The 17,208-nt window shown below is 52.7% G+C and overlaps 1 protein-coding gene across 3 annotated transcripts in view; it reads left to right on the forward strand.

Annotated features, from left to right (window-relative positions):
• Positions 1-17,208, forward strand: part of SMOC2 (SPARC related modular calcium binding 2) — a 155,574-nt gene that overhangs the window by 40,659 nt on the left and 97,707 nt on the right. For all 3 annotated transcript variants that reach the window (XM_040628071.1, XM_040628072.1, XM_040628073.1), the window contains exons 2-3: positions 6,641-6,812; positions 16,392-16,498. In XM_040628071.1, coding sequence (XP_040484005.1) covers positions 6,641-6,812; positions 16,392-16,498 — 279 coding nt within the window. The remainder of the gene's footprint in view (positions 1-6,640; positions 6,813-16,391; positions 16,499-17,208) is intronic.

Genomic DNA, 17,208 nt, shown 5'->3' on the forward strand with positions numbered 1-17,208 from the left:
GACCCCGCCACCGGTCGTGCCGCCAACACAGAGCCACGGTGACCCCCGTGTGTAGCCGGGGCTGTTTAGGAAGTGGCGTCTGGCAGGGGCTTGGTCCCTTCTCTTTCTATGTAGACACTTCTCATGTAAGTCTCATCCGGTCCCTGGAGTTGCTCTCCAGGTAGAAGGTTTGGTTTTGGTGCCACTGACGGGCAGAGCTGACGTTCGAGCGTTTGTGTGCCTGGGTCCGGAGACGCCTGGAATGTCTACCAAAGAAGGCCTGTGCCGCAGGGGGCGGCGGAGGGACAGCCGGACCGTCGGGCAGCCGGGCAGAGGGCAGGCTGTTTGTTCCAATGAGGCCACAACAGAGCGCGCCGGCCGTGCCTTCCGCCTGGAGTTTACGTGTCTGTCCACGGCGGCGGCTCTCTCCCTCTCCTGCACCCTGCATCACTGTGCTCACACACCTTCTCTTTCCTGGGCCATCTGCCCTAGCCAGTCCGTAGTGAGTTCCACGGAGTCGCGGTACACAAGCATTTATTGAGCACCAGCTGTAGACTGGACACTATGTGGGGTTGCCAAGGCCACATAGATGAACGTACATCTCTTTAGCCTGTAAGGGCGGTGGTCCCATGGGCTCCGAACAGTCGGCTGAGTGTCCAGTGTAAATGGTCTCCCACGTGCCAGCCTGGTGCTGTTTCATGGGCTGCAGCCCGAGAAGAAGAAGTAAATTGTGACATAAGCATAGTCCTTGACTCTTCCTGGGATTCTGGATAAGAAAGTGGCTCTTGGTTGTCCCCTGAACTAATGGAGACAGTGCCCAGCGTCCAGTGAGCCCGCTGTAAACACTATAACGTGAAGGAAAGCCTGGTGAGACCCTCAGGTGAGGGTGGGACACCTGGAGCTGGAAATGCCGCTGCACGCAGTCTCCTGTAGGGAATTAGAGTCCAAGTCTGCCGTGTGCAGACAAGTCAGGTCTGATACTGGGGAGTCATGACAAATGTTGACTAATGTGATTTTTTTGTTTTTGCCAAAGATCCTTCTTGTATTAAGGTAATACCATCTGCATGATTTTTTGTTAAGAAGGATTTTATGATAACTAAGTTCTCACTGAATCTCAAATTAACATAAACCTGGAACAATTAATAACCCAAGAGACTTCTTGACTTATGTCCAAGAAGCGCTAACAAGAAGCAGAAATACAAGAATATTGAAATCAATACTGATGCGGAAGCAGACAAGGAGAGCATATAAAAAGGAAATGTTTGGCGCAAAGGGGAGAGACGTGCCGTGCCGAGCAGGCAGAACAGCGCAGTACGTGCCCATCCTTAGTTGTGGGCTGGGACGGAAGCCTCGCCAGGCAGAAGGCGATGGCCACAGAGGAGCTGGAAGAATTCCGGGAAACGGTGGGTCAGGGGACCAAAAGCCAGCAAGGAGTCTCTAAAAACACTCACAGAAAGTCTTATGTCCATGCCAGTGGTGAGGGCAGCACGGCAAATAGAGAAAAAAATAACAGTTTCTAGGCTCCTGCTTTGATCACAGTGAGTCTGGACTGTGTGTTTCCATGTCACTGCTGACCATAAGGAGCATCCAGAACCTTCGTCCCTGAGCTTCTCATAGAGGGTGTGGGGACTGCGTTTCCCCCGGGGGCTTTTAAGCCCTGAGGGCTCTGTGTAGGTTTCCCACACAAAATGGACAATCCTCCTGGGGGTTGGTACTCAGAGGCACCGCTCCATCCCCTGTGTCACCCCACCCCACACCTGTTGTCCCATCTGTTGTGTCCCCCTGTCACGCGTACCCCCTCAGCATTGACCCTGAGAGAGGGGCTGACCCTTCATTTGCTTCCTGCATTGCCTTGAAAAACCTGCTACCTCCTCTTGACCTGGTGATCCTCTGTGGTCCCAGATGACACGGTGACCCTCTGTTGTCCCAGATCACCTGGTGATCCTCTGTGGTCCCAGACAACACGGTGACCCTCTGTGGTCCCAGATCACCTGGTGATCCTCTGTGGTCCCAGATGACATGGTGACCCTCTGTGGTCCCAGATCACCTGGTGATCCTCTGTGGTCCCAGATTTGCTAGCCCCCCTCTGTGGTCCCAGATCACCTGGTGACCCTCGGTGGTCCCAGATCACCTGGTGATCCTCTGTGGTCCCAGATGACATGGTGACCCTCTGTGGTCCCAGATCACCTGGTGACCCTCTGTGGTCCCAGATCACCTGGTGATCCTCTGTGGTCCCAGACGACATGGTGACCCTCTGTGGTCCCAGATCACCTGGTGATCCTCTGTGGTCCCAGATGACATGGTGACCCTCTGTGGTCCCAGATCACCTGGTGACCCTCTGTGGTCCCAGATCACCTGGTGATCCTCTGTGGTCCCAGACGACATGGTGACCCTCTGTGGTCCCAGATCACCTGGTGATCCTCTCTGGTCCCAGATTTGCTAGCCCCTAAATCGTAAGCTCCACAGGGACAGGCCCTCCTTTGAATCCCACTGTCCTGGGGATGAGAGGAGGTAGAGAGCAGTCACTCAATAATTATTTGAAAAGTTCAGTTGAAGCTGGATCTGACTCGGCTTGTACTGCTTCTAGAGCAAGAGTGAGCGAGTGCTTACGGAGGTAGGCGCACTGGGAGAAGCGCCCTGCTGGCTTCACTTTACCCTCTAAGTGCGGGTTGTAGACGGGACAAGGTCTCCACGTTGGCATCGTGGACTTCGGTTCTCTGGTTTAATAAAGCAGCGACCTCTCTCTTAGAATTTGAGAAAGCTCAGGGCTTAAAGCGGAGACGTTGCTCCTTAGAACAGGCTTCGTTTGTGACCCCCTCATACCTGTCCTTCGGTTGCTTTTGAAGTTATTCCCACCTACGCCCCAGCGGGTGCGCCTCACCGACGCCCTCGCCGCGCGTCCCTTCCCCCGACCCGCAGGGTGAGCCTCGTCTGCAGATTAAGCAAACACACTTAGAAGCTGTACTCACTTTCCAGTGGTCTCTGATTTAGAAAGTCCTTGCTTTTGTGACTCTTACAGCTGCAAACTATGTATTTCTTAACGCTATCCCATAGCATAAACAGTAAAAAAAAAAAAAATAGAAGTCTTAATATCAATGTGGGAAAATCCATTCACATGAATATTTAAAGAGTGTTTTAACCCGTTTCTTCAATGTTTGGGTTTTGTTCTAACTTTCCCTCTGGCTTACACCCTTGCTTTTTATTAAGCAAAATATAGACCGTGTTTTTGATCCATTTGCATCGGACCTACCTGTTTTCCATGCAGGACTGTGTGGCGTCCAGACATGGCACGGGCACCCTCTGCAGCTTCCTCCCGCCACTGTCCTTGCATGTGGACACACAGCATCGCTTTGTCAAGATAAAAGACACGGGGACCCCCGGGACTCTGAGGTCTTTCTTCGTGTCACTCAATATCTAACAGATTTCTTTCTAAATTTGGCAAATTACCTTTTATCTTAACTAGTTTGAAGACCCTCAACCAAAGTTATGTTCTTTTCATAAACAGTGAATTCTTTAAAATAGGGCTGTTTTGGGGCACCTGGGTGGCACAGCGGTTAAGCATCTGCCTTCAGCCCCACATCAGGCTCCTCCGCTGGGCGCCTGCTTCTTCCTCTCCCACTCTACCTGCTTGTGTTCCCTCTCTCGCTGGCTGTCTCTCTCTCTGTCAAATAAATAAATAAAATCTTTTAAAAAAACAGGGCTGTTTTATTTTCCTTTAACGGGCTTTGTTTGTTAAAGAATACAGCCCGGGTAAAAGCTCATTTTCCCCCGTGCACCGTCTCCCTTGGAACATAACTGCTGTTAAAAGTGAGAGGGAGAGAAACGTGCGTAAAGTGTGTGTTCTCTTATTTCTGACAAAGAAAAGCTCCATTGTTAGTTCTACACCATTAAATTATCAAGAATTATGGTCAAATTCCAAATGCCTGAATGCTAGGCCTTCTTTTTTTTATGGTAAGGTGTAGAAGCTGTCTTTCTCTTCAGAGAAAATGATAATTACGATGTCTTACCATAAGTAAACTGCATTTCCTAACTTAGGGTTTCAGGAAATGCAAATAGACCACCTCTTACACCTCAGACTTAGTGGGATTTGGGTGACAGCACCTTCCCAGAAGCAGGGATGGGCGTGGCTAATAGGGTGGGGCTGGTCCTGAGCGCCTCGCAGGTGCAGGGGGGCTCCTTGTTTCACAGGCGCTCTGTCTCCCGTCTCTGTCTGTCTCTGTCTGTTTCTCTCTGTCTCTGTTCCTCTGTCTGTGTTTCTGTCTCCCTGTTTCTGTCTCTGTGTCTGTCTCCGTCTCTATCTCTGTCTTTCTCTACCTCTGTTTCTCTATGTCTCTCTCTGTCTCTGAATGTCTCTCTGTCTCCCGTCTCTGTCTGTCTGTCTCTGTCGGTTTCTCTCTGTCTCTGTTTCTGTCTGTCTGTCCCTCTGTCTGTCTCTGTGTGTCTCTCTCGCATGATGCTGCACTGTTGGGGCCCAGTTACGGGCTATGTATCAGAACTCCCCAGAGCTCTGAGGGAGGAATGAGGCAAGGTGGGAAACCTCCGTTACACTGGAAGTGACATTTCAGTGGACACACTTCCTGAGTTACACCAGGCTGAATTGTCAGCATCTCCCAGAAGCTGGGCGGCCCCCCAGGGCGCACCTCTGTGGCTAGAAAGTTAAAACACACTTGGAGCAAAGAGAAAAAAAACGGGCTTTAAAACTCCATAGAGATGGAATTGAATCAAATGTTCTTATGGGCTCGCTTTGCCCATTTTTAAGTAAAAGAACAGCATTTTGCGTGACCGTGAGAAAGCGATGATCTGTCTTCACTTGCCTCTTGGCTGAAATAAGCACAGATCATTTTAGCAAGTGAGCTTATTCTCAGGAAACATCAGGGTGTGCTGCTTGAGCTCGGGCAAGTTAGAGCAGCGCGTCCCTGCCGTAGCCCCAGGCCCCACTGAGGGGAGACCCCACAGCCTCCTGCTGCCCCCACCTGTCTCCTGGCTGGAGCCTTCCTCCGGATGTCGACAGGACCACCTTCCCTAGCCTCTCCGACACACTGGGATATCCATGCCTCACCTTCCTGGCCCAGGTACCCTCGGCCCTTCCCTCCCAGGACCCCGATCGAGGGCACGAGTCCCTGTCTGGACTCCCTCTGGGGTCCGTTCTTCCGTCCACGCTCTGTCTCAGCGTCAGCCTTGGGCTATTCTGGAAACAGTGTCAGTGAGGACCCCCAGAGCTTCACGGGGAAAGTATGGTACCTTTTAAAGAATGAAGTATCTTAAATTTGCGAATTTCCTCTTTTTCTTGTACTGATAAAGGAACAAGTGGATGAGAGTCCCTGAGCTTCCGAACCCCATTCCTACTCTTCCCCCAGCTTGGACTCTGAGAGGGAACAGGCTGTTCTGAGCACAGCTCTCTCCACCTCCATAAATATTACTGGGACAAACAATGACAAACCTGTTCAGTACACACAGCACTCAGAGGGCCAACCAGCACCATGCAGTACTCGGTCGTGGCCGCAGCTCTCGGGCGCCTGGGGGCTCAGTCGGTTGAGCATCTGCCTTCAGCTCAGGTCATGATCCCAGGGTCCTGGGATCAAGTCCTACATCGGGCTCCCTGCTCAGCGGGGAGCCTGCCTCTCCCTCTGCCCCTCCCCCTGCTTGTGCTCTCTCACTCTCTGTCAAATAAATAAATAAAATCTTAAAAAAAATAACCACAGCTCTCAGTTTCCTATTTTTTCCTTGCTTGCTTTCCTTTAATGAATGGCTAATGGTCCATAAATCAGAGAAAACACCTCTGGGGCAGGGGATACAGCAGTGACCAAAAGCGCGTGGAGATTCCATTTGTCCCGTAGTACAAAGCCGTCCCAAGTGCTTTCTGAGACCCGCCGTCATGCTTGCCGCTCCGCCGGCGTGACGGAGGACTGGACAGGTCCGTGTGGAGTGGAATTGTCCACGGAGGGCAGGGGTAGGGCCCCTGGAGGACACGGCTGGCTCTGCGGTGCTGTGTCCGGGCATCAGGAGGAGCCAAGGCAAGGATGGTGACCCTGGAGCAGACGAAGGGAGCGCGGGCGGCTGTGGAGGGGCTGCTGGGCCGTCTCAGGGGCTCCTCCCCGTCCTGTGCTCGCGCGCACCTGCTGTGCTGGGTGAGGGCAGGCCCCTGACCTCTGTGTCCACTCAGCGCTGGGGTGACGCGTGCCCGTGCGCAGTGCTGCTAGGCTGTCTGGGCAGTCAGCAGCCTCCCCCGGGGCCCGGGCGTTCATTCAGAAGACGGTAAGCTAGGTCAAGCAAGGACGCAAGAAGGGCTTGACCTGCCCCCACCCCCTCCGTGGACTCCTGACTCTCGGGAGTCACTTCCAGGGTGGCGGCAAGACCGGGCGTGCAGGAGGGGACTAGCAAGCGAATTCAGAAACGGAAGGGCAAATATTGACGGTAAAACAGAATTCCTGCCCGTCCCGCTGCAGATATTCAATTTTATCACCACTTCGAGTGGCTGGCTCGGAGAGGGTGGGTTCTGGGGATCCCCGGCAGCCCAGGGCTCCGATTCTCAGGGTTTCCCGCCATGTTTCTGGCAGCACCGTGCCCGATGTGCAGTGGCCTCGGGCAGACTTCTGTTTTCCGTGACTCTGCAGGACCTCTCTTTACCTTTGTCTGGCTTCTTTTTTTTTCCTCCCCCAAGTTTTTGCGAGTTGATCAAGATAAAGACAAGGACTGCAGCCTGGATTGTGGGGGCTCCTCGCAGAAGCCCCTCTGCGCGTCGGACGGCAGGACCTTCTTGTCTCGCTGCGAGTTTCAGCGCGCCAAATGCAGAGACCCTCAGCTGGAAATTGCTTATCGAGGGAACTGCAGAGGTAAGCTGGGGGCGAGCGGCTGTTAACATGAGGCTCATGTCTTTTATTGTCATCTTTGCTAATTTTTATATGTAAATCTCAAGGGCTTTAGGTTTGTGGGGTTTTTTTCAGAGTGTGTAAGGAAGAAAGATAATTTCTTGTCTCAGGAGCAGAGGTATCTTTTAAAGTTGTTACGTGCTCTTTCCTTAGGAGATTTTATGTTATCAGGACACACATTTATCTGAGTCTTCAAAGAGGATTCTCACCAGAGTTAGAACCAGTTCCGTCTACCCCTTCTTGTTTCTCCTTTCAGCCAACGGGACGTGCACACAACACCTGCAGCCACTGTCAGTGATTCTCCTTCCGTCCATTTTACACATGTAATTTCTGATTATCCCGATTTAAGAATCAGATTTAGATTTAACTAGCATGCTTAGAGCAAAACATTGAAATACTTCCTATGTTAATGAAGGGTTTGACTCAGCAAAATACGCTGATGTTTCAAGCACAAACAGAGTCGCGTTCAGAAGGAGATTTACCTTCTTTTTCCTGTTATCTAAGAGAAAAGACCACACAGAATAATGTCCGTCGCCTTTGAGAAGAGTTTCCGCTCTGTTGGCCCAGCAGCCGCTCAGCAAGGTGGAAGTCCATTGGCCACAGTGGTCCTTGTCTCGGGTCCACGCTTGGCCACGCTCTGAGTCACCTGCTCTCCCTTCCTTTGTGATACAGTGTATCTGAGGTTGACACATTCGAGTCACTTTGGCACGTGACTAAGTCAGCACCTTGCCTGCTCCCGCTGACCCCCCAGGAGAGCTCTGCCTGTAGACGCAGGCTCCCCACAGCGACCGGCACCGGCACCCACGCTGGGGCCGTGGGCTCGCCTGGGACAGTCCGTGTCCACAGGCACCACACACAGGTACCTGTGTGTTGCCCATAACTGATGGTTACATGTTCACAAGGGCTTTCTTTCCACCATCGGGGTTTGTTCAGAGTCTATGTATTTTAGACCCTTAGCATTTAAAACCCCCAAATAGGGGCGCCTGGGTGGTGTGGTTGTTAAGCATCTGCCTTCGGCTCAGGGCGTGATCCCAGCGTTCTGGGATCGAGCCCCACATCAGGCGCCTCTGCTGGGAGCCTGCTTCTTCCTCTCTCACTCCCCCTGTTTGTGTTCCCTCTCTCGCTGGCTGTCTCTGTCAAATAAATAAATAAAATCTTAAAAAAAAAATAAATAAAACCCCCAAATAATCCAATTAGAAATGGGCAGAAGACATGAGCAGATATTTCTCCAAAAAAGACATCCAGATGGCCAACAGACACATCACTCATCATCAGGGACGTGCAAATCAAAAGCACAGTGAGAGATCACCTCACACCGGTTAGAATGGCTAAAATTAACAACACAAGAAACAACAGGTGTTGCCAAGGATGCGAGAAAAGGGGAACCCTCGTGCAGTGTTGGTGGGAATGCAGACTGGTGCAGCCACTCTGGAAACAGTATGGAGGTTCCTCAAAAGTTAAAAAAAGAACTACGCTACGATCCAGCAATTGCACTACTGGGTATTTACCCAAAAAATACAAAAACACTAATTTGAGGGGATACATGCACCCCGATGTTTATAGCAACATTATCAACAATAGCCAAGTTAAAGAAACAGCCGAAGTGTCCATAGACTGATGAATGGATAGAGAAGATGTGGTGTGTACACATGCACGATGGAGTATCACTCAGACATAAAAATGAATGGAATCTTACCATTTGCAATGACATGGATGGATCTAGAGAGTATTATGCTGAGTGAAATAAGTCAGAGAAAGACAAGTACCATATGATTACACTTATGTGTGGAATTTAAGACAGAAGACAAATGAATATAGCAAAAAAATGGGAGAGAGAGACAGAAACCAAGCAGCAGACTCTTAACTACAGAGAATACACTGACGGTGACCAGGGGGAGGTGGGTGGCGGGTGGGTGAAATAGCGGATGGGGATTAAGAGCACACTTACCCTGATGAGGGCTGAGTAATGTGCAGAATTGGTGAATCACGAGATTGTACACCTGTAACTGCCTGTTAACTACCCTGGAATTGAAAGAAATGATTTGCAGTGGGCCTCAGCATGGAAGCAGCAGGACCACAGCTTATGGAAAAGTGGCATCAAAGAAGACACTTCCATGCAAATACTTCTCTTCCTTTCTACTCTGCGTCTATTTTGTGTGTTCTTGGTCTAAACACATCAGTCTGAGAAAAATTCCGATGTCTTGATTGTAGTTTTGCATCTCAGTTTTCTGTCCTGAGACAGGAGAAGTGATTTAAGAATAAGTCAAATATCAGATGTTCTAGTCTTCAGAGAAGGTTCTAGAAGCAATCACCCGTGCTGGCATGGCTTTGGCGACGTGCTCTGGAGGTGGCGGTAACATTTGAATTAATGTTCCTTTCTCCGCCGTGTTCCTTTAGACAACCTCAATCAGCTGTTGTCTTCGACGGCCTCTGCATTAGCGCTCGTGCCGTGGGCGCCTGTGCTGGGTTAGGTGGACCAGGGCCAGAGGGCCCCTCACTGGGTGGAAACCAGATTCAGAGCGCGCTGTGCCCGCTGTGGGGTCCACGCTGCATTGCTTCTTGATAACGTCCTTGTTCATGTCTTCGTGTGTGGACCAGCCTCCCTGCTCGGGCGAATTCTCCTGGCCGGGGTTCTCATTCAGCTCACTGAACAAACGTCATCCCATGAATTTGTGACACAGAAAATATGCGAAGGGAAGTGGGTAGGAGTAAAACTCACCTCACAAAAGCTGGTTCAATTAAATCGAAAGGGTAAAAATAAAAAGAATATAGATTTCTTTTTTTTTTTTTTTAAGATTTTATTTATTTATTTAACAGAGAGAGAGACAGCCAGCGAGAGAGGGAACACAAGCAGGGGGAGTGGGAGAGGAAGAAGCAGGCTCCCAGCGGAAGAGCCTGATGTGGGGCTCGATCCTGGAACGCCGGGATCACGCCCTGAGCCAAAGGCAGACGCTTAACGACTGCGCCACCCAGGCGCCCCAAGAATATAGATTTCAAAGTCATGTTTACTTGGGGCTTCAGGGACCAAGGGTGGCAAATATTAAAGTTACTTTAGAGAGACATTGTCAGCCACACATTTATTTTAAAATTCCTGGGTGGGGCGCCTGGGTGGCTCAGTTGAGCTCAGCTCAGGTCTGGATCTCAGGGTTGTGAGATCAAGCTCCGCACTGGGTTCCGTGCCGGGCATCGTGCACGTGTGCTGTGGCAGATTCGGGGCACAGGGCGGGGGCTCTGAAGGCTCCCCTTTCAGCCCTCATCTTGAGAGGGACATGACTCTGTACCATGCGGGGGTACCCTGAAAATGGGCTTCCAATCCGCGATCTGACTTTTCCTGCAGAAGCAGCCCCCGGCCTGGATCCTGGCTCACGGCAGGAGGCAGACCTCTTTCAGAGCATGGGCTCCTTCGCACAGGCTGGCATGTTTTCCCAGCCACTTACCCCCCCTGTCCCGATGTCCAGCAGGCAACACCCCCAGCCTGTCCAGGGTGCCAACGGGGAGGAAGCGGTTCCTGGGGATGGAGGAGGTGAAGTGAGTCGAGGTGCGGATGGGGCCCAGAGACCGGGATCCCTGCCCCTGCCACGGGGCAGATGATGCTGTGACCCTCTTCTGTCCTCTATGGGCACAAATACGGCAGATTCGACGACACAGCCAGGTCAAAAGCTTGCTTCTCTGAGTGGGAAGGAGAGAGCACAAGACCGAATGTCACACCCTTACACCACTTCACGTGATACCGGTAACTGTCCAGATCTTTCCTCTGAATTATTCCTGGTGTTGGAAGAGGCTAGTGCGTCACAGTGTCACTTCGACGGACGGGAAGCTGCATATTTTGAGGGCATTTTCATGGACGGGGGTGGGGAGGTGACAGTTCCGTAGGCCTGTTTTGAATATACTAGTTTGAAAACAACAATTAAAATATTTTAGTCCATAGTTAATTAAGTTGGATTAAATGTTTTATGAATTTGATGTTATGATTTAACCATTGACCTTGAATAGAAACGCAGTGGTTTATGCTGATGGATTTTTCTTAGAAATCTGTGGAGTTTGTGTTTTCAGAACTTGGTGAACACATTAATACTTTTCTTTTGATCTGAGACCATTGGAGCTGTCTTTCTTTTCAACAAAATTTCTGGCATTGAGTAAAAAAGCCAAAAAAAAAAAAAAAAAAAAAAAAAAAAGGAAGAAGAACAGTTAAATGCCAGGAGGCACTGGAACTACTTTGAGATTTCTGGAAACAGAGCGATCACGGATATCTGTCGTCTTGGGGGTTCCCAGGACTGAGGAAAGGAGCACTGTTACAAAACATTCCTGATCTTGCCCCACTCGTGTTTGCTGCCAGCGTCTTGTAGTCCTCGGTGTGACCGCCTGAGCAAGGCTGCAGTCTCCGGGAGCCACTCGAGCCCCTGGCGGGCCCCCCACGAGGTATGGTGAGCCCACGGTGAGCCCATGGCGAGCCCACGTCGCGCGGGCCTCCGCGGTGTCAGTGTGGAGGCAGATTGCGTCCTCACAACAGGAACAGATGAGTGGTTCTTACTCATGATAATTGCATGTTTGATGAGTTTGTGGCATCATGTTCTTTCTCTTTGAGAACCCGAATGACACAGACACAGTTTTCTCCGGACCAACCGTGATCACTGGTGTAGAAGGCTGAACACGTGCTCGTGGGGCCTTCCGTCCGCAGGCAGGCTGCTGGGACAAAGCCTGTATCTTCACACTGTCCTGGGAAGGCCTGTTTCCCCAGGGCCGTGAGGGCCCTGCTGAGGCCTTCACCTCTGCCACCTGCCCCAGAAACTTCCCTGTAGCTCTGCAGAGACGCGTGGCCACTTTGGGCTCAGGGCGGCACCTTCACAGGTGTTCCCTTGTAGCAGATGCGTGGGCAGCAGGGGACCCTCCCACGATGAGGAACACACAGCAGAGCCCCCGGCCTGGGAGCAGACAGAACTGCCACGGCCGCCAGCGCCTTCCTCTGTGGACGTGCCGTCCAGGCCTACAGAGGGGCTTCTCGGTGACACTGGGCTCCGTCGCGATCCGCCAAACCCCACGGGAGGGCAGCCCCAGCGGTACACACCTGTGTCTGTCCACGGCCGTCCAGTGTGGAGTGGCAACCCGCAGCGGCTTGTCATCCCTGAAACCAGCCAGGCTTTCGAGTAGGGCTTCTGTGTGCCACTCCCCATTGCATGGGGTGTTGCCATCTCTGAACGCCCTCCGTTTTTACGTTAATTTTATTAAGATGTGGTGTAGGCTCCACACCAGTAAGTACCCTGCAGCCTGACTCCCGGTGTGGCCTCTCATCTCTGCCTGTTCTCTGCATGGGCGCTCAGAGCCCCAGCGCCGCGGGAGTGGAGTCAGGGGGACACCAGGACCCGCACCGGCAGGCTGCCTAGCGCTGTGCAGCCCACTGCAGGCGAGAGTCACAGACCTGTGCGGGAGTGCTGAGCCGGGGCACCTGCTGGTCTCTCACCGACCAGCTGGGGTGTGCACCAGCCTTCTCGTCTCTAAAACAGCGTGGCAGAACCAGACAAACATGATTTACTGTGGAGGGTCAAGAAACAGGCTGGGAGGCTCCCTCACCTGCCCTTAGCTTATGCTTCGGGTGGCACTGCTGTTGGGAAGCTGGAGCAACCCGGGTGTTTCTTGGGGCTTCACCAGGAGGCTTTGTGACCCCACAGAAAGCGTCGGTATCAGGGTGTGGTCCGGTTAGTGTAAATCAATTGTTAGCCTGCTGTAATTTTCTTCAATAAAACAGGTATTTCTATAAAAGAAGTCTATGCAGGATATAGGCACGTGTATGTGTGTATGCCTGTCTGTCCGTGTCATCCGTGCATGTATACCTCCACGTGCATGTGTATCTGCATGTGCACATGTGTGTATGAGCATGTTCACATATGCACACATGTATCTCTGTATGTGCGCACATGCATAACTGTGTGTGCTCACACCGCGTGCACACATGTGTGGGTGGTGTGTGCACATGCCCGTGTATCTGTGTGTGTCCGTGTGTGTGTATGTGACTCTTCTGGGCAGTCTTCAGGCGGGTCCTTGTCAGTGCTACCCGCCACGTGTACGCTGCACGTCTTCTGCCCACAGCAGGCTTTCTGAGACAGCCATGACGTAAGGAGGTGTTCTAGGACTTTTTAATTATATCTGCCTTTGTCTCTTGCAGAAACCCTGCACCAGTCATGTTTGCCTTACCTCCCTTATGGTGCTCTAGTAGGTCTGATGTTAGAAATGTCCTTCCTTACGGACTAAAGCCGACACGGCGAGAGGCAGCACCATTGCTGTCATGTTCAAGCTGTAATCAGAAACACAGCAGAACTTTTTGGAATGTTCTGTGAAAAAACTCTTCCCCCTGCTCTAGCAGTACCTACATTCTCGAAGCATTAGTTCATCAGCAGAGCCGGGAGAATCTCAGTGTCGGGCTGTCTGTCCGGGGAAGGTTGCACTCAGACTCGGGTGACGGCGACTTGCTGATGGTTTGGGGGGGTCCGTTTTGATGCCTGGTGCTCCTGTTTATCAGACCGCACAGGTGCTGCCATCAGTTTCTTCTGTATCAATGTTGTAAACCCTGTCTGAGTATTTCACTATAGCCTTGCAAGAGTTTGTAGTGCATCTAATTTTTTTCCTGTATGACTTGGCAACCCCAATTATGGACTTAAGGTTTTCCTCTTATAATTTGTTTCTGTCTTTCTGCATTTAAACTGATAATGGTCATTTAAAAGGGAGACTCTGTTCCTTTCCCCTCTAGCTCTGGGGTGCTGTGGTCAGGGGTGGTTCTGGCAGACGTTCGGCCCTCGCTGCCCTCGCTGCCTGGTGGTGGAGGGTGGATGGGGCACCTTGCCTGTTCTGGGGGCCTTTGATCACAGCATAGCACCTATATTAGGGAGGAAAAGAATGTTCTATTTATGCAAAGAGCTTTGCAGCACAGAATCCTTAATTTTTCTCAGAGTCTGGCCTTCAAAATTATGGGTGGATAAAATATTGCAACCTTTGAAACACAGTGTCTGCTTTCACTGGATGCCAATACAAATAAGAGGCATGTCACTTGTAGGACCAGCATTTCTGTGGCCACCGCCCCGGGAGAGCGTGCCTCCTTTGTCTGGTAGACTCTGCTCGTCCAGCTCCCCCGTTCTGAGGCCAGGCCCGTCCGAGCTGGGCCTCTGCTGGGTCACGAGCACGCAGCAGCGAGGACTGTCTGGACCTCAGCACAGAGCCCAGCCTCAAAGTCAGAACCACGTGGTAGCCATTCCAGACCGAGTCACCACCCAGAAAAACATCCAGTCTCGCCTCTCATTTCACTGTGCTTAATACCAGGATTTCTGTAAAGGGGGACGTTTGATTTAGCCCAAGTGTGCCTACGTCAGCCATGTCAGGGTTTAAGGTGCCGTGAAGGACGCAGGGGAGAGTGTCAACCCCCCAGGGTCACCACGGGACGCGGCACCTACAGTGAGCTGCTTGCTAAACAAACAGGTAGATCTCATGAGACGTGTTCTGACCCCGATAAAACAAGTAACGAACTGCAGAGAACGGAAGGGAGATGGTACAGTTTGAGGGAAATTCCTGGTGTGTCTGCATATTCCAGTGGAGCTGATCCGGTGGGCTGCTGCCCCTTCTCGATGGTAAAGACCCTGATTAGAATATCTAGAGTCAGAAGCACAAGCAGGTGGTGTAGACAAATGGCACCTTGATTTTCAAGGGACGGCTGCCACGGACCCCACAGTTTTGTGCTGCAGGGTTGCTTCCTGGGACGACACAGCTGGCAGTGTGCCGGATGCGAACTGGGAATGCAATCTTCCATCAGAGGTGAGAGCTGCGTGCTTGAGGACTAGCCGATCAGCAGTAAGGGCAGAGTTTTCTAAGGAAGGCATCCAAGCCAGGAACAAGGTCCGCGAGTTGTTTGGAGAATTTATGCTTTTTTGGCATGTTCCATGAGAGTTCAAATATTAGAAATGATTTGTAATTCCGTCTGTACCCTGGTGGAGACCTTGCAAGCTGGAAGCCGTATCACTTTTCCTTTTAGACAAACCACAGGTTATACTAAAAACACGAGGACAGAAGTCCAGCAAAGCAGTGATTTGTCCTCGGCTAAAACACAGACTGCACTAAAACCACATGTTGGTGAGTGCCGGCTGGCCAGGCCAAACCGTGGATCGGGACGTGAGCGCGGAGCCTGGATGGAAGTCTCTTTTCTGCAGGGTGCGTGCCTGTGACACACAGTGCAGCCTGCAACCCACGGCCCCGCCGAAGCCCAGGACGAGTCTGCGCAGCGGCAGAGTCTATATTCAGCACACGGCTGCCGCCGGAGCTGCGGCCACGGCCCAGAGCCCGGGAGCGGGTGCCCAGATGGCATGCTGGCATGGCCAGCAGTTCCTGCTACCAGGCAATCAAAAGTCACCATCTAAAGATCTTGGCCAGTGGACACGTTTGAAGAAGCAGCTCTCGGAGTCCAGAGGGCCTTTAAGATCCCGACAACTTGTTATTTAAATCTGGAAACACTTTAGAAAAATTGGGAATGACATTCTTTTCAGGTCTGAAAGCTCGGATGGGTGACATCGTATGGTGGCCCAAGGAAGGGAAACATGAGCTTGCGGCAGCGTCCTGGGGCTCAACGCCCGTGGACGACGCACACAGGTGCTTCTGTACGTCCGCCGTGCTGGGGTGCTCCGGGCCTCACGCCTCTGCTGCCGTCACTGGAGGCCCGGCAATCACAGCAGGGTCCCAGAGCTCGCGGGCAGGCTGCTGCAGGCTGTGGGGACGATAGTGGAGATTCACTCCCGTGCCAGCGTGTCCCTCGCGCACACACGCGTCTCTGGGTCTCTTTTGAGGGTCTGTCTCCAAACTGCTGGCGTCCAGAGAGAGATGAGACACACTCCAATGTGTTTAGACTCTTCCTTTTTTGCGAACTTATGGGGACCCCGGAGATCGCTTCCTGAGGAGCATGAAGAGTGTAGCACTTTTTACTGAATTATGTTACAACGATGTTAACATAAATGCCTGAAAATGTGGGACAGAGTTGGGGGAGGGCTAAGGATATTGGACTTTTTATCTGACTTACTGTCAGATTTTCCACTTGCAGGTGGAGGGGGCAGGACCTTAGTATGGCTTTGAGTCCCTGGGACAGCCTGACAGACACAAGGGCTGTTGTCGTTTCCTCGCCAGTGTGGTCTTCAGACCTTGCACTGCGGGCCAGAGTGTCGGGTCTGGTCTTAGCAGGGCTTCTAGACCTGGTCCCCGGTGTGTGTCCTGGAGCGGGTGTGCTCACGTAGCTCCTTGGACCCACAGACGGCCCGTCTGCTGCTGGCCGCACCACAGAGGACGTCTTCACCTTCCAGGAAGCAAAGTCCACCTTGTAGCCAGATAAGCAGAGTGGCACCTCTGAGCCTCAGTGTCCCTGCTCGTTAAGTGCAGAGAACACCCCACTCTTCTTACCGTGCAGGACTGTGGTCCTTCCCCGGGGGACCCTCCGCCCTGCCCCACCAGCGGCTGGTGACTCACGCCCGTGCAACTCCTGGTTGCGTAAGTGACGCCTCTGCTCTGCTCCTTCTGCAGACGTGTCCAGGTGTGTGGCCGAGAGGAAGTACACCCAGGAGCAGGCCCGCAAGGAGCTGCAGCAGGTGTTCATCCCGGAGTGCAACGATGACGGCACCTACAGCCAGGTGACGTGCTCGCCCTGCAGCTCCTGCCCCTGAGCCATGGGGGCGGGGCGGGGGAAGGAGGGCCCGGGGCCCCAGGGGCGGAGCTCGCTGCCCACGTTAGCCGTGAGTGAATGACAGGGCTGACTTTCACGGCCAGTGTGCGAGCGAGTTTATTCGTGCCTTTCTGGGTCCATGTATCTCTGTCAGGGCCATGCTTTCCCCGTGTCACTCCCTGTGTCCTGGTCCGGCCCGCTTCCTCGGTGAGGCCGGTTGGCCCCTGTGCACCCAGCTGATCGCTGAGGATCCAGTCCCAGTTGAATTCTGAGAGTGCAGCCCGTGCTGGAAGGATGCTGAGGACAGCCTGGGGTGGGGGCTGGAGTGATGCTGGGGAGACCCAGGGGTGGGGGCAGACCAGGAGAGATGCCGGGGACCAGGGTGGGGAGGGATGCCATCCCCTCTCCTCACCTCGGCCGCGGTCCAGCGGGGAGACGCTGAGTGTGTCCCTGGATGCCCTGGGGCCCAGCTGCCTGGCAGTGACATGAGGTGTGGCTGCAGCTCCGATGGCAGGCGTCCTGGATGGCTGAGCAGCCCACGCACTGCACACAAGTGCCACAGTCGAACTAGCGCGCTCTCTAATTCCCGGGCGTGGGGCCACCCTGTCATTCGCTGAGTGTGCAGACGCAGCGAGGGGCGAAGCGCGTGTCCTGCCGGTGCTGACCCCCCCCCCCCCC

The sequence above is a fragment of the Ursus maritimus genome, unplaced genomic scaffold (genome assembly GCF_017311325.1).
Source record: "Ursus maritimus isolate PB19 unplaced genomic scaffold, ASM1731132v1 scaffold_13, whole genome shotgun sequence".
NCBI lineage: Eukaryota > Metazoa > Chordata > Mammalia > Carnivora > Ursidae > Ursus > Ursus maritimus.